Source organism: Crocodylus porosus, unplaced genomic scaffold, assembly GCF_001723895.1.
Source record: "Crocodylus porosus isolate Cpor-Errol unplaced genomic scaffold, CroPor_comp1, whole genome shotgun sequence".
NCBI lineage: Eukaryota > Metazoa > Chordata > Crocodylia > Crocodylidae > Crocodylus > Crocodylus porosus.
The window spans coordinates 18,088,786-18,108,893 of NW_017728931.1; the positions used below are offsets into that span (position 1 = coordinate 18,088,786).

The 20,108-nt window shown below is 42.9% G+C and overlaps 1 protein-coding gene and 1 long non-coding RNA gene across 3 annotated transcripts in view; one reads left to right on the top strand and one right to left on the bottom strand.

Moving 5' to 3' along the window:
* RIBC2 (RIB43A domain with coiled-coils 2) overlaps nucleotides 1-20,108 on the bottom strand; it is an 87,447-nt gene that overhangs the window by 48,479 nt on the left and 18,860 nt on the right. The window contains exons 6-7 of one of the 2 annotated variants that reach the window (XM_019544293.1): nucleotides 11,054-11,220; nucleotides 9,061-9,174 (exon numbers count right to left, since the gene is read on the bottom strand). In XM_019544293.1, coding sequence (XP_019399838.1) covers nucleotides 9,093-9,174; nucleotides 11,054-11,220 — 249 coding nt within the window. In that variant the 3' untranslated portion in view covers nucleotides 9,061-9,092. Of the gene's footprint in view, nucleotides 1-7,956; nucleotides 9,175-11,053; nucleotides 11,221-20,108 lie in introns of those variants that run through there. The other variant, XM_019544292.1, reaches the window with a different exon arrangement.
* LOC109316331 lies at nucleotides 2,945-6,963 on the top strand. The gene is made up of 2 exons (XR_002102813.1): nucleotides 2,945-3,006; nucleotides 6,888-6,963. It is a non-coding gene; the product is annotated as an uncharacterized LOC109316331 (long non-coding RNA).

Consider the following 20,108-nt stretch of genomic DNA (forward strand, 5'->3'; position numbering starts at 1 on the left):
TGATTCACAAAGTAAGTGCACAGGCATTCAGTTTGTGGCAGAAAAAAAATTACAGTGAATTTGCCACAAACTGTTAGCTGTTCGAAAGAGCAACTTCACCAGAGATTGAGGTTGTCTAGTGCCATGTGTGACACCCATTCTGTTTCATGTAGTGCAATAGGGGTCCCTAGAACTCCAATATCCCAACAGTCTCCAGTTTTGGAGGGGGATGGTAGGAGAGTGGCTGGTTTAAAGGCTACCATTATATTTTTCAACTTTTAATCAAAAAGCATGTTTGCTCACCTTTTGTGTGGTCCTTTACCTCTGCTAATATTTGCTTTATGCAATGGAAATTATATTAGCTGAAACACGATCCAGGATCAAAACTTCGGTGCCAGTCAGTTGGCTAATTTCTTCTGTAGAAGCATTTGGAATCACAGACTTACTGTCAGGATCAACTGGTGGCTCAGCAAATTACTGTAGGCAGGTTGGGGTCACATCAGGTATCTGTTGTGGTCCAGTCATCAAGCCATGGATTGAGGTGGTATTGTGGTTAGGGCAGAAAGTAAATCAGAGCCAGGAGGTCCAAACAAGGCAGGGGCAGGAGAAGGGGTAGGGACTATACTGAGGCTAAGATGAGGCAACAGCAGACAGGAACAAGGCTGGAACTGGGCAGAGAACCAAGAAGTGATCTTGTTGGGAGAAGTATCACAGGAAGTAGGAGGGGTTTGATATTCAGGGGCTCATATTTCCTATTGGTTCCCTCTGTTCATCTGATTCCTTGTCAATGCCCTCATGGGAGGACCATGTTAGGGCTGGTCTAGGGCTAAGGTTGGACCAGCTCCTTAGTGGTGCTAAAGACTTGGTCACTGTCTATGGGTTCAGCTGCTCTAGGTTCAAGTCCCTGTGATCCTAACACATTCAGAGTCAAATAATACAAAGAGTAATATTCTTTGAGTAGATGTGATATCTTTTATTAGACCAACTGAGTAGCTGGAAAGAAGTTCTTTACAAGCTTTTGGTTGCCTTTCATGGAGTCTCAGAATAGCAGAGACTCCCTATGTCTGAAAAAGGGTGATTGCGCCTCAAAGTTTGCAAAGAACGTTTTTCCAACTACTTGGCTGTCTAATACGATAACATAAAACCCATCAAAAAGTAATATACTTCTCACCAATGAATAAGTCAGTGCATGCACCAAGACTACTAGAACAAAGAAAGAACAAGATGCTAATGGATGTCTATCAGATGCATTTAATCATTTACTAGCATCTCCATGAACACTGTTAAATTAGCTACTCAATACAAGGTAATTTCAATAAAAGCTCTAACAAAATGTTTGACTTAATATAGGGAAGGCAGCATGCTGCTGAAAGGTTTAGGCTTTTCCATTCCTTAACTGACTTTTTAAAAGTTAGTATGGGATTCCCTATGTACCTTTGCCCATAAAAAATAAATCTCTCTGCCATGCTGGATTTCAATCAAATTATTGTCTATTTAACACAGCCAGTGTTTTATTTAAAAAAGTTAAGGCTAAATGAACTGTATATATTTAGATACATATTATATACTAATTAGATTGTGCTAATTCAATAGTCTAGCATTGTATCAGTGGTTTTTGTCTTTTCTAATTGTAACATAATGGTTATACAGAAGCACTGTAAAAAGAAATATATTGGTAGTAAATGTCTATGCTGAGAACATGTGGCATAGCAGTTATAGGAAAAATGATACATTAAATAGAAGTATTTATACACAGAGCATATTTTTCTGTATTCCACCACTGATTTCCATCCTCTGAATGAGCTTGCTTCCCTTACTGTTTATAACAGCAGTTATCAGAAATTACTTCAACATTAATACCAGATGGTGTCAGTGCTTGCTTTTGCTTAACATAGCCAAATAACTGTGGTAATGTTTATGCTTTAGTTTGGAGAGTTATCATGAATACCCATTAACTATGTTTTACTTGCTTAAAAAAACACTGGTCCTAAATCCACTTGTCAGTATGTTAACTTAATACATTAAAATCTGATTAGTTTGCAAGACAATGGCCTTAATTTACCTGGTAGTTCTTTATGCAGAAATCATATAGCTTCAATAATAATAAATAGACATAAATAGAATGCCACATAGAATGCCAATTAGGACATAAATAGAATACCCAGTCAAATACTGGCACACATAAAGCTTCACTGAATTACTGTTGATCAAAATTGGGCCAGAATTTCACCAAAGGAGACAAACCCTGGGGTAAAAGAAAGGGATTCATCTTAATGGCACTACTGTTATGAGTGGTCTCCTGCTATTTCTCCCATTAAACCAAGGAATTACTGTGCTCTGTCTAACAATGAAGGCTATTTAATTGTGGCAGGGCCAGGTGCAGACATTACACTAATTCCAGTTTATGTGGTTGGAAACCAGTCTATACTCATAATAAAACAGAAGTTTGGGGCACACAAACTGCTTTACAAATGGAGGGGAGGGGATAGAATCCTGCGAGCCTTTCCCAGAGCCACTCCAGTGCAGGGTCCCAGGCATGGGGACAGGGGAGGGATGCTCTGTATCCTGCCAACCTGCAATATAATCCACTGGCACTGCTTCTTTCCAGCAGCTCACAAGCCCCACTCCCCCCCTGCCTCTGTCCTGCCTGGAGTGGACGCATGCACCTCCTACTGCATACAAAGCCCAGGGATCCCCATGCCACTAAGCGAGAGCAAGCAACCTCTATCCACTGGCTGCCTACAGCTACCAGCTACTTGATGGCAGGCCAGTGGAGTTAGGCATGTGCCCGACAGCCAATCAGGGATGGCATAGCCACTTGGCTGCATTCAACTGCCTTTGGCAATCTCCAGGATGCTGGGAGGTGTGCAGGAGCTCCCTTTACCTTCTGGTCTTAGCCAAGGCAGGCATCTGTCTGAGTTCTGTTTGCTCCCAATTCAGTCTATGTAGTTTAGGGAACCTGCATAGTAGTGGTGACTCATAAGGAGTGCACACATCCCCTAAAAGCACTGGTGTACCCCCTGACAGGTCACATGCCCCGCTTAGGCGATGAGTGGAGGGACAGGAGGGAGCACCCCCACTGTGAGTGCTGACTGGGGAGTGCCAGATGAAGCGTTACAGCCACTTCCATGAGCGCTGTGGCTGCTTCCTGGTTGATGCTATCGGCCATAGGGATACCTCCTCCCCATCCTGGTCAGAGAGATTAGCTCAGGGGGCTCTCCCCCGGTCACTAATTGGTCACTGGGGGCACGTGCCCCCTGTAAGATAGCACCAGTTGCCCATGCTGTGTAGACTGTGCATAGATTAGATCTATTCTGCCTCAGATTTTTGAATGTCTGTCTTTAAGCTAGAAGTGAGTAAATGAGATCTTCTCCACTGACACTTAGCCACCAAATCTATACCATATCTAGGAGCAGGCTCCCCACAAAAAGGCCACAAAACTGGCACTGTGTACTGTGAATGACCCACAAAAATCCCTTTTACTCACTCACACTTGGGTAGATCCCTAACCAGGTACAGGAAGAGCAGTGGATGTGATATACCTTGACTTTAGCAAGGCTTTTGATACCATCTCCCACAACATTCTCACAAGCAAGCTAAGGAAGTATGGGTTGGATGAATAAGCTGTACAATAGATAGAAAACTGGCTGGATCATCAGGCCCAGTAGCCAATAGCTCTATGTACACTTGGCACATGGTATCAAGTGATGTGCCCCAGGGTCCTGGGGATGGTGTTGTTTATTATCTTCATCAATGACCTGGAAGATGGGATGAAGTGCACCCTCACCCAGTTTGTGGATGACACCAAGCTGAGGGGAGTAGTAAATACACTGGAGGGTCAGGCTAGGATTTAGAGACCTCAACAAGTTGGAGGATTGGGCCGAAAGAAATCTCATGAGGTTCGATAAGGACAAATGCAAAGTCCTGCACTTAGGATGGAACAATCCCATGGACTGCTATATGCTGGGGACCGACTGGCTAAGCAGCAGCTCAGCTGAAAAAGACCTGGGGGTTACAGTGGACACTAAGCTGAATATGAGCCAGTAGTGTGTCCTGGTTGCCAAGAAAGCTAATGACATACTGGGCTACATTAGTAGAAGCACTACCAGTAAATCAAGGGGAGTGATTATTCTTTACTGTTTGGCACTAGTGAAGCCACATCTGGAGTACTGTGCCCAGTTTTGGGCCTCTCACTACAGAAAGGATGTAGACAAATTGGCGAGAGTGAAGGGGAGGGCAACAAAAATAGTTAGGGGGCTTCTGAGGACAGGCTGAGAGAACTGGGCCTATTTAGCCTAAAGAAGAGAAGACTGAAGGGGGATTTAACAGTAGCCTTCCACTACCTGCAGGGTGGCTCCAAAGAGGATGGAGCTGGACTGCTCTCAGTGGTGGCAGATGACAGAAGCAATGGTCTCAAGTTGCAGTAAGGGAAGTTTAGGTTAGATATTAGGAATAACTTTTTCACTAGGAGGGTAGTAAAATACTGGAACAGGCTGCCCAGAGAAGTTGTTGAATCTCCATACTTGTAGGTTTTTAAGACCTGGCTAAATAAAGCCTTGGCTGAGATGATCTAGTTGGGGATGGTCCTGCTCAGAGCAGGAGGTTGGACCTCCTCAGGTCCCCTCCAACACAAATTTTCTATGATACTATAAGATCCTTCCTATGACACTTGGGAGACACCCTTTCTGTCTTGCCATGACTTTCTTTTGCTCTGGGACCTCTGGTCTACATTGTAAGCAGTGCACCTTGGGAAAGCTCAGCAGTATGTTTTACTGGAGACTTCTTGGGACTACCTTGTTAGTTTTTGTGAACATTGTCACAGTTACTCATAAATGTTATGATTCAGTTTGGAGAATGTTCTTTTCCACATGCGTAAATAATAGATTTATTGACCCTTTCAAGTCAGTTCAGCTACCCCTTTTTTATAGCCAGATCAGATGACAAAGCTGCTCCTCTCTAGATAATGGCTATTCTCTGTCAGAAGAGTTATGGCCTTCTCATTAATAGACAGGAAGGAGCTGAAAATTTTAAAAAACAATAGCTAATTGCATTCCAGTTGGTAGAGCCATTGAAAAGGAAGGTATCAAAGGGAAGAAAATCTCATAGAGAGATGAATGGTTGTGTCTCATTTGAATTGAAAGAATAAAGAAGAGATACGGAGGGATGTATAGTACAATCTGGGGAGCGGAAAGGTGAGAAAGGGGGAAGGACAAGGCCTTTTAGAACAGCAGACAACCAAAGGACAATATGCTCCAAGTCTCAGTGGAAAGCTGAAGGTCCCTAGAACAAGCTAGAATTTTTCTTCCAAATACCACAGATGTGATGTGGATGTGTCCTGTGAACACCTAAAGAATGTACGAGGATGCTGTTTGTGTTAGAGCAGAATAAGGAATTTCTGTTTTTTCATATTTTGTTTCTAAAGGTACCAGATCTTTTTTCTTACATTTTAATTTTTTTATGTAATAAATCTGTTCTGTATGCTCTCTCATTGTTTTTTCCTCAGGATAAGGCTGATTTCAAGCTGGCTGTCATCAGGTGGAATACCACAGTGGTTCTCAACCGGGGTGGTACAATGTCTGATCTACATTCATATTACATTCATACTAAAACTAGGTATAGTTTCTCTCAGTCTTTTACCATCATTTTTTAAATTTGTATCTGCCCTGGTTTAGAAGGCTAGTATCCCAGGTCTGCAACTGTACAGAAAATTCTTCTTTCTGCAAATGCCCTTCAGAAGTCAAACATCCCCAGACCTTCCTTATAACACCAGTCCTTCAGTCTTCCTTTGACCTTCATAACTTTTGTCATGCCTTTTCCATACTTCTCTAGGGATTTCACTAATGATTATTTGAACCACTGTTATTATTACATGTCTTCCTAAGATTGAAGGAGTTATATCCTCAGTTCAATCTAGCAGGAATCTGTCAAATGTCCTGATGTGAAAGAAAGTCAGTGAATTCTCAACTCACTCATCAGGATCCTTTTTTAGTCTCATATGCATTTCTCTTTGTCCATTTCTCATTCCTGATGCCCATTTCCATGACAGAAAACACACTTTATTCTCTAGGTCTGCTCTGATGACTAATCTTGACACATGGAGATACGTCCTAGATGCCTGCAGACCACCTTACTGTTTGTTCTCTCTCAAAATCATCCTTGTTTCCCCTTAATGCCTGGCTCTGAGTTCTTTCCCTCATTTATTCCTCTTTCTTTGTGAAGCTAGCTGCTCCTCCTCTTTTTGTCTTGTTACCTTATTCCTTATATCTAGCTGTTTTTCTTTAAGGGAACAAACTGGCTCCTCAATTCCATTTCCTTTTCATAAACCATTCCACTTCCTTGTTCTTGTTCCAAAATCAAGTGCTTCCTTGGTTACCTTTCTTCACCTACCTGCCAGCCTTCCTGGATCTCTTGTGTCATAGGCTGCTTCAATTCTTGAGGTGTCTATTCCACCTCATCTGTCAAGTCCTGAAATCAACCTGGACTTCACTATCATCTCCAGCTTCACATTTAATCTTCAGATCTCTATAAACCCTATCAGGTGACAAATCATGCATATATGTGTCTTCCATCAAGTATTCAGGATAACATAACATCTTGCAGCTTCTGCTTGTTAGTCATCTCTGCAATTTATTGGATCACCTAAACTGCTGCCCAAGTAGCAGTTATGATTTTCTTGTCCTTAACCTTAAAGAGGACCTTCCCCATTAAATTCTACCCATTTACTGCTCTTTGTTCACTGATTTTCCTAGTTGCAGCTTGTTTTTTAGGCCTTGGTCAGCTCTGTCCCTGTATTTAGATTCATAGTCCACCAACTGTGATCACAATCATAGCTAAAATGTCTCTGGTCTCCTTACAACTTACAGGGCAAGTCTACGTGAAGTGCTACGCCACCATTATGACAGACGTAGCATCAACAGGCCCGAACCTCGATGCCGCCAGTACTACACACTAAGGTTAGAAACAACCCATGAGGCACTGGGACTGCAAATACTAAATGGCTGTGCAGTAACAACAGTCAAATGCTCATGTGGGTGTGCCCACAGTTCCCAAACAATTCTGAATAAGATCTTTTTTTCTGGATCAAATTTGGTTCTAAATTAATTTATAACATTGTTACACCTTGGCTATATTATCCACTGTGACACTTTATTAGTGTTTCTGAGAAAGCTGTATTTAAAAATAGCTCTGACCAACAATGGGCATGTCATAACATTCCTTTATGTGTTGTAATTATGACACATTAAGTTTAGCACCTGTAATAATGGGTACTAACTTAATGCACTGCAGTAGGAGCTATTGCACAGTAGCACCGGCTCACACTTTTTGTGATGCTAATGAGCAGTAGAATTAATGTACTGTGCATTTAGAGTATAGTGTAGACACACCCACTGTTCCCCTTCTAGTGTAGACAAGACCTCAGAGATCGTCATTGAGGTCAGGGCTGTCCAACTAGCAACCCATGGGCCACTTTTGACCCCCAAGTTCTCAGGCAGGCCTCGATCTTCTGCTCGGGTCCTGCTGCCCCCATTGCTCCAGCTGCAATGACTCACACAGTGGTGGCGATGGTGGGGCTTGCACAATGGGTGGCAGAAGAAGACGGGTTGGCCTGCTTTCCTGGCAGCAAAGGACAGGGGAAAGGAGGGGAAGAGAAATTGCCCATCTGGTGGTGGCAGTGAGGGGGCTTGCACAACTGGGGCAGGGGGGAAGGATGGAGGAGGCTCCCACTGCTTGTGGGGTGCTGACAGCAGGAGTGCACAAGTAGTAGTAGCGGTGGAGGAATCATGCTGCTCACACGGGGGGAAAGCTGAAGGTGGTGGCAGTCCGCAGAAACCAGTGCAGCCCCAAAGACATGCAGCTGGTGCAGTGTGTAGCCTAGTGCCTGCGACCTGTATGGTGTGCAATTCCCAACTGCTCTGAAATCAAGCAGTTCTAATCTAGGGTCAAACACATTGTTGGACTGGCATGCAGAATTGCTACCACAGCATATCAAGTAATTTTAATTGTATTTTTCCCCAAGCTTTCACTTTTCAATAACTGAAAGCAGTTCAAAATGCTATGACAATGCTTTATATTCTCACTTTCACATATATATATATGTTTCAAATATTTATCTCTACATAAAATGCATAAATTTGTAGGAACATTCCATTTTCTTTGTTTAAATCAAAATCAAATATTCATCCTATTCATTCTCCTATATTTTAAAGCAGAGTATGGTCTCTTAAAGCAGTGGTGCCCCCTGGACAAGAGGTGTGGGGTCAGTTCACAGGCCTGATCCAACATATGGGGATGGAACATGGTGGGGCCCTGTGCCAGAACGTCCCTATGACCCCATCCTGTGCAAAGGGCAATATCACATGGCTTGTGGGGCATGGCAATTTGGTAGTGGGGGAGCAGCAGCAGTATTAATTGCCACTGCTCCCCTGCTGCTAAATTTCCAGATCCATAGGGAACTCAATGCCATGGCTGCACAGGCTGGATCTAGCCCACAGACTGGTGGTAGAGCACCACTGTCTTAAAGTATAAATGAAAATCAGATTTTGTTGTGATTCAGGTTGACAGTCATGCTGCACTCCTTCTGTGTTTCTGTAACCTTTAAAAGGAAGAGATTAGCAAACATGTATACTATACTGAAGAAAGAATGAGTAATCAAAGGAGCTCAAATTCAATCTAAAAAATCCTGTAAATAATATCTAATCAATCTACTAAGGGGTCATATTCTTCACTGGGAAGGAGTTGCACAAAAAATTGATTGATCTGAATGGGCACATACTAGGAAGAAATTTGACCTAAAATCTACTCCAGATTAGCACTTAAATCACCAGGTCAGAGTTATTTGTACTTTTTTTTTTTCCCCTACAAAATGATTATAAAAAATAACTGCAGTAGTCTCTGTACTTCTCTTTCATTACATATAAAAATGCCAATCATGGGGTTTTTGATTTCAAATAAGCTGTTATCCGAAAAATGGATTCATTTTAATGCAGAAACATTTTTATTGGAAAGTTTGAAAATACAATAAAAAAGCAATAGCATGGTAAGGTAATGAAAATTTATTATTTCTGTAAAGCTTAGCTATACCAGTATTTCAGGGAGCGTGCGTCTCTCAAATGTCATCGGCTTGTTGTATTAAACTGTGTGAAATACTGTCCTGTTGGAAAATTTGAATATACTTCTTCCTGAAGAGAAATTCTCCTAGTAATAAATCAAATAGATTCAGTTAGTATATATATTTTTAACTTTCCAAATGTTTGATATCATAGAAATAACCTGAAGTAGAATATCATATAGATATATTGAACACCTTTGTGTGTTAAATTTAGTAGTATTAAGAATAAAAAAATATAGCTGTATTAAAAATGGTCTCCAATACATATGAATTGTCTCAAGATTACATAATAATTCTTATTTTTCTAAAAATGTTTCCAAAATCTTGTAATGCCAGTGTGGAGAAATCAGCATTACCTGAGCCTCGAAATTCTAGAATGCTAATTTTAAACTAGGAAACTGTGTCAAACAAAACCAAATCACGTAGTGGAAGAAATCAGGAGTTGAAGATTGGTAGCCACATTGGCTTATTTTGATTGTCTTTTAAACAAGCTCTTTTTAGGGCCTTTTTTTTTTTTTTTTTACCATCTTCAGGGCAGACCATCTATAGACCTTTCCCTTGATTACTGAAACACTAGTTAGATCTTTTTGGCAGAGGTCTACTAAAGGTGGGATAGATTTGTAATTAAATCACAAAAGCTTAGGCTGTATAAGTGATTTAGTCTTTAGGGTGCAAATCTACCCTGCCTTCTGCCTGACTTCAGAATAATAGGCTAACTATCTCTATGTCTACACAAGACGCTAAATGCACAGTAGACTAATTCTACTGTGCATTAGTGTGTCATGGCAAAAGCCATGCTATTGCACTAATACGCAGTAGAATTAATTTACTACACATTAGCGTCACTTAAAAGGCATACGCCAGTGCTACTGTGCTACAGCTCCAGTTACTGTGCATTTAGTTTAGTACCTGTTATTACAGGTACTAAACTAAATGCTCAGTAATTATGAAGCATTAATGCATGTGTAGCCCAATGGCTTTAGTAGACCTCTTTCTGCTCATAGAGGTCTACTAAAGCCTTTGGGTCTTATCCTGATTTATAAACTGGCAGTTTTACTTAAAAAGAATTCTGATCCTTTCTAATTCCAGGAGACTGAACTTATCAGATGGACAAGTATTCTTTCAAAAATACTTATTACCACACATTTTATTGTATTTATGATCCTTTTCAACCTTCTGTTGTCCACTTTTTTTATCTTGATACTGCTGTTTGTAACACTGAACATAATGCTTCCCATTATGCTCCCAGGCAGAATACCACTGATATTTGAGCCACTGTACAAAGTGTGTGATTTAAGAATAAGCATATCCCACTACTATTACAAAAATTCTCTTTGGTTTGCTACTGCAAAATCCAGACACTTGGTCTAAACTGTTGTGATTTCTTAAACCAGTGACACAGATTAAGTAGAGCAGACTATATTAGTTGAGCTGTTGTGTCAATGGGAAAGAGTTTCAGTACAGAGGCACCTGCTACACGTTACACTTAAAGCAGAATTAACCAAGTAATCACAGCTTAAATTGTAACCTGTCCATGTGTTAAAGCAATTAATGGCAACATAAACCAAGGGATAAACCACAAAGTTATTCCACAAAAAATCTGGAATAACTCTATGGCTGGTTCCTATGATGCCATTAATTGAACGTGTGGCCATGGCTGGAAGCCTAGATTAGCTGATGGGGCTCCCAGCAGTGGGAGTACATGGTGAGCCCCATCAGATGAGGAGGATCCCAGCCATGGGAGCCTGCTACTTGCCAGTGCAAGAGGAGCCTGGGATCATGATCCTGGGCTGTACCTGAACCAGAAATAAGGCATGATGACAGCTGTGGGATCCCACAACCATGCCTCCTGCATACATGTAGCATGGCAAGAAGTGCAACTGTATGAATCGTGCATCAGATACCATCACACCTTTACCTGCATGACTGGAGGAGCCCAGAACAAAACCCGCTTTGTGCACTAACCTTGATTTTTGCTCCTGGGACAGCTGTGCATTGGCGTTATCCAGAGCTTTGCGATGTTCTCGATTCAGTCGCTGCTGTTGCCGCTCAGAAAGAAGTTGTGCTCTGGCAGCTCGCACACGTTGCCTGTCCCACTCAGCATTTCTTTGGAGTGCTTCCTCCTGTAGTCTCTGTATGAATAACAGTAACGTTTGAATTCTCTTTGGTCAAAGAAAACACGCTGTTAAAATAAAGACTAATGAGCAAATTCATTCATTTAATTAATTTGTTTATTTCTGAGAGGCTTAAATAATCCACACAGATAGTACAAACTGCATTCTCCCCCCTATCACTTCATGCATGAAATTCAACCATGGGGGAAAACATATGGTGGTGGTACCACTTTTCCTGTCCAGTGATACCCATTGGATGACATCTCTTAATAGCCAGTTCTCTGTGATCAACCAAAGGATGTTTTCCGGGGAGGTAAAAAAATTGAACTGGTGGAAGTGGGCCACTAAGTTCATGTCCTTTTCTTAGCTAGTCCTATATATATTTGAAGCTTTGCTGGGCAGCTATCTCCTTCCAAAGTGGAGAAAACACTGTGTATTACTGTTAGCTGTATCAGGTAGAGCATAGACTGAATCAGGCTTACTACCTGTAATCTTGCTGTAATTTCTGACTCAAAATTTTCCTTCTTTGCCAAATATCCTACTTCTTACAAGTTTTTCCATTATCACTTGCAATCATGCAGAGTTTATACATGTGCTCTGGGAGGCATGGGGGAGCGCTTTAATTAGTGCAGCTCCAAGAGCTAATTGAAAGCGCCTGAAGCGTCACGTGCATCAGCATCCCCATGCTGAAAAATGGCAGTGGGGAGCTTTGAACTAAAACTCGAATGAACTTTAGTTTAAAGCACCTCACTGCCATTTTTCAGCACTGATGCACATGATGCTGGATGCTGCTGGAGCATGTTAATTTCTATGCTCCAGCAGACTCAATGAATCGAATCTGCTCTGACATGCTGGAATTAAAATGCATTGAAGAAGGTTTCCTGCATGTGTATAAGAGTCCATATTGTCCCTCTTTTTCATTGCTTTGATAACACCTTTTGTAAAGATTCAAAAGATTTAGCTCTATACTGTGTGGATAAGCCATTCTGCTGTGGGTGTCTGTGAAAAAAGCTTAACATGTTTGCTTGGAACCAGTAAACTGTTAAACGGTTAAAATAAAGCTGAAAAATTACTTGTCATACTACTTAACCCATTTAAATGAACGCTACAACACTGGTTGCAACTCCTTTAGACCCTAACACACTTGACTCATTGACAGATCAGACTGCAAAATTATACATGCTACAATGCTAAAAGAACATTAAAGTTGAGAAGTCACACACTATCTTGGTCTGTAGGCTTTTATGTAGTCTTTAATTACAGCCAACCCCCACTTAGTGCTCTTAATTGGTTCCAGAAAAACTGAGCACTAAGAGGAACCATGCTAAGCAAAACCCATTTCCCCACAGAAGTGAATGTAAACAGAGATTAATTGCCCATCCCACCACCACCTCTCTCCACTCCCCCGCCCACCTGCCAGCACTCCGTCCCCACGTGCCAGCCTGGGCCTGTGCTCTTGCTGCCCTGCCCTGCTCTGGGTCCCTACCGGTCCTGGCCCCAGGTCCCGTGCTCATGCCCACCCCTTCACTCGCCACTTCTCACTGCTGGTGCCTTTCCCCACCTCCCTTGCATGCCTACCAGCTTCTCCAGCCCCACTTGCCAGCCTGGGCACTGGCACTCCTGCCATCCTGCTCTGGGCACTGGCTCCTACTGACCCTGGCCCCGTTGTGGGCCCCATGCTCCTGCCACTCCACTCTGGGTGCGGGCCCTCATGCCCTCCCCACCACTCGCTACTGCTGCTGCTTCTCCCCACCCATCTGCTGAAACTCCCTGGTATAAAATCTAATTATCAGAGGTTTGCCCTGAATTTTTCCTACACCCACTGAAACAGCAGGGAAAATAAATCAGGGGGGAAATCAGGTAGCCACTCTGCCTCTCCCTAACTTTGTCTCTTTCTCCACTCCTTACTGTCAAACCCTGCTCTCCCTGAGCACATAAAAGTGAGAAGCAAATTTGAAAGCACTCATCTTGAAACTAAACATAGCTGTAGTAATTCGCATATAGTACCTACAAATTTAGTTCATCTAGAATTGATGCATTTTATCTTCTTTGAAACTGCTGCAAATTTAGCACAGGTACTCCTTAAACACACTTTGGCACCTACTTAAATATCGTACAAACCATACATTATATTAGTCCAAAGCTAAAAAGCTCATGATTTACCATATAGCTCATTGGGCTGGGCTCCACCAGAGTGAAAGGCATTTCAAGCTATGGTGACCCCACAGCTCAACATGTGTATGATACAGCCCCAACCAAAAAGATCCATATGCAAATTACACCCCCTCCTCCATGACTGGAACCGGGTGTTCTTGTCATGAGTCCTGGGATCCTCAAAAATTCATGTATATGAGGCTCAGGGCAACCTGGTCCAGCTCCACCCTATGGAGTGCAGGGCCACACTAATCATATGCAATAGGTTGAGAGAGGAGGTGACAGAGGGATTCTGGGTGAACTGTTTGGGGCCCCATTTGGTGATGTTTAACTAGTTTAATTTAAGGCTGGTGAAGAAAAAGGACTCATTGAAAATGGGAAAGAAAGGTGCAGCTCAGCTGTAGGAATAAATAGGAAGCTGAAATGTATGCAGCATAGTGGTTCACCATGACTGGAAAAAAGCATTAATGCTGAGCGGGACTGTGCTCAATGGGCATTATTATATGTCTTATTCAGATGGGTCATACTACCTTATCAGCATGTCTTTGTAACAGGGCTGTGTTGTTTGTCATTTGCAAGCGAAAGTGACCACATCCAGCGAGAGAGGGAGAAGAGAGAGAGGAAGTGGGAAAGAAAAAGGGAGAAAAAAAGGAGAAAGAAGAAAGAGGAGGGGGGTGGAAGCTAGGTTGTGTGGCCACACAGGTGACTTTGCCCAATCTTTGCCCTGAACAATCTACTGCAGCAGGGGCAGGAGAGCGACAAGGACTGGATGAGAAATTCTTGTCTTCCTGGCCACATATTTCCTCACTGCCTCTGCCGTGTGCTGCTGCTCAGAGGCCAGTGCTTCTGCTCTGGATCAATGACCTCCAAGATGGACGGTCACAAGCGATTTGCTGTGACTCTGTGTCAATGCCGAAAATCTTTTGGGAGATCTTTAGGGTGTCCTTGTACCACTGCTTTGGTGTGCCACAAAAGCATACTCTATTTGACAGTTCACTGTAGAAGATCTTGTTTGGCAGGTGAGTGTTGGGAATTCTTGAAAGGTAGCTGGCCCACTTTAGCTCTGCTGGTTTCAGTAGGGTGTGGATATTGGGAAGAACTGATCTTCTGAGCACCTCAGTGTCTGCAATCTTGTCCTGACACTTGATCTTCAGTATCTTTTGCAGGCAGCACAGTTGGAAGTGGTTTAGTTTCTTGGCAGGACGCTGGTAGACGGTCCAGGTTTTGCAGGCATAAAGGAGGGTAGGAAGAACAATGATTTTGTAAACCTTCAGTTTTGTCAACAGTCCAATGCCTCTGCGGTCCCAGACTGACTTATAGAATCTGCTAAAGGCCATACTGGCTTCTCCTAGCCTCACGTTGACTTCATTGCCAATGTGGACAGCACGGAAGAGTGTGCTGCCTAGATAGGCAAACTTGTTTACCATAGACAGTTGGTGGCCTTGAACTGAGACATGAAGTTCCTGGTGTGTTGTACCAAGCTCAGGTTGAAACTTCACTTCAGTTTTCTTCATGTTGGTAGTGAGTCCAAAGTTGTTGCAGGCTAATGAGAATAGGTCCATGGACCGTTACATGTCAGCCTGTAAGCCTCCACATAACGCAAAGTCATCAGCGAAAAGGAAGTTGCAAAGTAGTTGTCTGGACTTTGGAGCTCACTTGGAGCCCGTGCAGGTTGAAGATGTCTCTTGTCGAAACGGTACCTGATCCCCAAACCAAGGTCATCATCTTGGAAGGCATCCAACAGCATGGCATAGAGTACCATGCTGAAGAGAGTAGGTGCAAGCACAGAGCCCTGCTTGATACCATTTGTGACAGGAAAGGGGTCAGAGCATTTGCCATTCACTAGGACACATGCCATCATGCTGTCGTGGAACTGTCAAACCATATTGAATTTTCCAGGGCATCTGTACTTCTTCATGATTTCCCAGAGGCCTTCGCAGTTCACTGTGTTTAAGGCCTTGGTTAGGTCGACAGATGTGAGGAGAAGGTTAGTGTTCTGTTCCTGGCACTTTTCTTGAAGCTGTCAAGCTGCAAACACCATGTTGGCAGTTCTGTGTTCTTTTCTGAAGCTGCATTGACTCTCAGGCAGTAGGTCATCTAGATGGTTGGTCAGCAATTGAGGAGGACTCTCATGAAATCTTGCCAGCATTTGAGGAGGGAGATGCCCCTGTGGTTGCCACAGAGTTGGTGATTTCCCTTTCTCTTGTACAGCTGGATGATGGAAGCATCCTTGAATTCTTGAGGGACCACTTCCTGCACCCACATACTGCAGAAGATCTTGGTTAGTTTCTCCATGAGGCCACGACCACCTAATCAGTAGACCTATGCTGGAATCACTTTGGCTCCAGAAGCGTTGCCATTAGACATTTGTTGTACGGCCTTCTGGATTTCCACAATTATAGATGGACCTTCAAGTGAGGTGTTGATGGCGATCTGAGGTAATTTGTGTATGGCATCCATGTTGACAGAGGAGCTCTGATTAAGGATGGCACTGAAGTGTTCAGCCCATCTCTAGAGAGTCTGGGCTGTGTCAGCTAGCAGTGTAGTCCCATTGGCAGACAGCAGAAGGGAGGATCCGAGGACCTGTGGACCATAGCCTTTAGGATGTTGCAGAACTCCTTTGTGTCACTGCAGTCAGCATAGTGCTGGATTTTGTCTGCTTTGTTCTTCAACCATGTCTCCTGCATCTCTGGCAGCTTGCGCTGAATGGCCTTCCATATCAAGCTGTAGGTGTGTTGTGCCGTCACAGACTTATCATAGAATCAGGCTCTGTGGAGACGCTGTTTCTCTTCCAGCAGCCATTGTATCTCCTTGTCATTGTCATCAAACCAGTCTTGGTGTCTGCAGACACTTAGTCCCAGGGTCTCAAGAGCTGCAAAGTGTATAGCTTCATGGAGCTGCTTCCAGTTGGCTTTGATGGAGCCAGAATGGAACAGCATAGTGTGAACCTGATCTTTCAGATGGTTTGCAAAAGACAGCCTGGTGCTGTCATTTAGCAGCTCTGCAGTGTTGAGCCCTGTAACAGAGCTAAGAATGGGAATGGCGTAACTGTAAAAGTGCATTTTGGATTGTTAAGTGAACAACAGCTGTCACAAGACAGTTGTTAGTGGTACAATTTTAAAAATATAGATATAATGCAAAAATAATAATAATTAAAAAAACCAAAAACAAAACAACAACAAAAATGGGAATATTTGCCCAGTATGGACTATAGGTTTTATAGTCATACTCAGTGTTGGTTGCATTTAATCAGCTCTGTAGTTGGTTTCCATTATTGAACATGTGCTGTTTTCGCTAGTAATTTAATGATAACCTATGTATTTAATGAGGTTTCCTTGTATGTGAATACAAGACAAGGGGCTTTTTTCCCCATGCTGATTTAGGGTGGGGGGCGGTGGAGGGCCAGAGGCTTATATTGCATTTAAGTAAATAGGATACATGACTGCATGCTATTTTTTCCACCAGAACTGCTATCTCGTGCAGCACACTAGGAAAAAATCTGAGCTACAAAATAAAGACGGTTGTCTGTAGGCTCCCTGATTTTTTTTTTGCAAAAGCACTGAATGAGAGAGAGGTCATTTCAGGAAGAGAAACGAAAGGATATTGTTGTTCTTCATGATTGCCGTGGAGACCCAGATACAGTAAAACCTCTGCTATGTGGTATTTAACCAACCGGAATACTCCATTAACTGGAGTTTTGCACATCGCCACCACCCACCACCCTGAGCTGCTGCTGCTCTGCTTGCAGCCACCACCGCCACCCTCCCTGCCCCCTGCTCTCAACTCCGTGTTATCTGAAAACTCTGTCAGTTATTTCAGATAACTGGAGATTTTACATAACTGGCAATCCCCTTACTCCAGGGATGCTGGAAAATAGAAATTTTACTGTACTACCTTTGCCTCTGCCAGAGCTCCTGTGCGACTTGTAGACAAGTCACTTGTAAACATTTCATAAGTGATCACTGATTATGCATTAGTCATTTCCTGCATACCTTATCTGAGACCTGGACATCATTTAGGAAGGGCTGAGCACTCACTGATTATGCATTACTCATTTCCTGCATGCCTTTTTTGAGACCTGGACACCATTTAGGAAGGGCTGAGCACTCACAGCTGCAAGTGAAGTTAACAGCAACTATGCACTGAATATTATGTGATCATTTAATTAAAGATTAATTAAATATTATAACATACAGACAAAGGACTTAAAGTTATAAAGGCAATTAATTCTGGCATTTCTGAATGCTTTATTTTGCAGCCTTCAATTTTTGTGCAGTCTCAAGTTTTTGAAAAAGCAAACTGAAAAACATAAAAATGTCCTCATGCAACAACACACAAATCATCAGCACAGAAGATCTTAATTTAATTCCACCTGACAGACCTTTGCAACTTGAGTAACAGGAAATATTAGTAACAGTATGTTGTCATCCTCTAAGGGGATTGGTGGTAGAGAGGGAAGAGATACCTGTGAAATTTATTGAAAAGTATGTGCTCACAGGAGAGGACAGGGGGAAGCTCAAGAATCCATTTGAGGCTCTGGGAAGTAGCATTGTCACAATATACTTTTCCCCTCCCAAGTGTGACCCCTTCTGTCCCATCCCTCCAAATTGCCCAGTTCCATCTCTTCCTCAGCCCCAGCTCTTTGTTCCATTCTTGTCACTTTAGGTCAGTGTTGTGAAACATATGGCTTGAAGGCCTGTGGAGTCCCACAATTCATCCCTGGGTACTGTCCTATTGACCCACATGCTGCACCAGACCAGCCCTGCACACAATGCCCAGGATATGTGCAGCATGCAGGACTTGGTAGGGTTGGGTCCTGGGCTGTGAAACTTATGGGGCTAGCTGAGGCCAGGTCCTGGGCTGTGCTTCCCATGGTGCTTGCTGAGGTCAGGTTCCATAGACCAGCTCTGCACCACTCATTTGGCCGCTTGCTTTAGGCCTTTCATCTCCATCTCGTGGCTGGACCAGATTTATTTCACTGTTTCCAGTTGACTGTCTGAGCTCTCTTCTACCACATCATTCCTCCCTCTTTCTTCCATTAGCTCCCAGCTATCCATGTTCTTTCTAATCCAATCTCTGCATTGGCTCTTTATTGGCCATAGTACTGACAAAATCTCAACACAGCACCATATCAAATTTTAGCTGATTTTTTAATGAAATCTTCATATCTTCCCAAGCAAGAAACAACTTTGACCACCTAAAACCTGAGATCTGCTCCTGCCTTTGCCTAAGGTAATTTGTATTATCACAGCGTCACAGAAGAGCTGAAACTCCTTACCAGCTAAGAACTGCTGCCCAGAGGGTTTTTCCATTTATTGACTCCTCTGTGAAATCCTATGAAATATGAACTTTTGTCTCTACCCAGGAGAACTTTTACAATCTTTTCTCTGATGCCTGATGGAAGAGTGTTTGTTCCCAAAAGCTTGCAACTAAAGAATTTTTTTTGCAAAAATCTTTTTGGTCTAATAAAAGATATCACCTCTGTCCACAAGCCCTAATTGCTTCAGCACAACACCAAGAACTCAATTACAATGATCTCCCTCTCCCCCCACAGCCTGCAAAAGTCCCTCTCAGAGTTACTATTTTGGAGTTGTTTTTTTTTAAACAGACTCCTGCATTGTAGGAATAACCAGATATGAACTATGCATTCTGGGGATTGTGATTCGTATTATTTATTAAGAGTCACCAGTCTTCCTCATTATTTATTACACCAATCTCTACACCATCCACAAATTATAGCAGTAAAGATTTTATACCACTCTAGTCCCAGTTTTCTTGCCCAGAAATTCTTGGTTTCCCTTCCTCCATGCTACTCATCAGACCTCAGCCCCCACTATCATCTCCCTCACCAAATCCCAGTTTCAGCTTTCCAACCCAACTCTCAGCCCCAAAGTCTTTGAATCTTGGTCTCTATGTGGCTCTTGTTTTCACCTTTCATTCTCAGTTCCTAGTTTACAAATTTCCTTTCCAACCCCCACGTCATAGGGTTTCTTTTTCCTAACTACTCCTTTTGTAGCCTCACTATTGATCTCTTGACCCCTCTACATTTGAATCCAGTAACTTCTGTCTTCATGCTGCCTAAACAACAGCATAGGACTTAATCAGAGTACAGGTAAACAAATTATTACTTGAGATGCCTGACTCTAGGCAAGCCTGGAGGAGCTGGGAGCTTTCTCTACAAAAGGAAGTTCTATTTTAACCCTGTAATTATGGGCTAGAACAGTGGAAGCCAACCCTTTGTGCCAGCCCTGCATCCTCCCCAAGTGCTATTCTGATCCCTTCCTCTGTCTGGTACATTGCTTTGCTTTTGCCTCCCAGCCTTGTGCTCCCTTCCCTGTCTTCTGCTGTGTTCCCTTCTCCCTCCCTGATCTGCTGAGTGCCACACACATAGACTGCCTATGCCACTTGCAGCAACCATGCCAGAGGCTAGACACTCTCCAGTTAGCATATACTCAGTTGGCCCCTGAGGATGGGATATGTGCAGTTCAGTCACATATAGGAACTGAAAGACAACAGAATCATTGAATAGTTATAGAATCATAGAAAAGTAGAGGCAGAAGGGACTTCAAGCAGGGATTGGACTAGACCTCCTAAGGCAAGCTATCCTAGACAACTGTTTGTCTAATCTGGTCTTAAAAACTTAAGTAACAGCTTTGGCATACAACTACCAGACATAATACCTGAAATGTCCAAAAGACCCTTTAACTTGCCACAAGTGCAGTGTTGGGGAGAGACAGAGGTGGTGGGGGTGG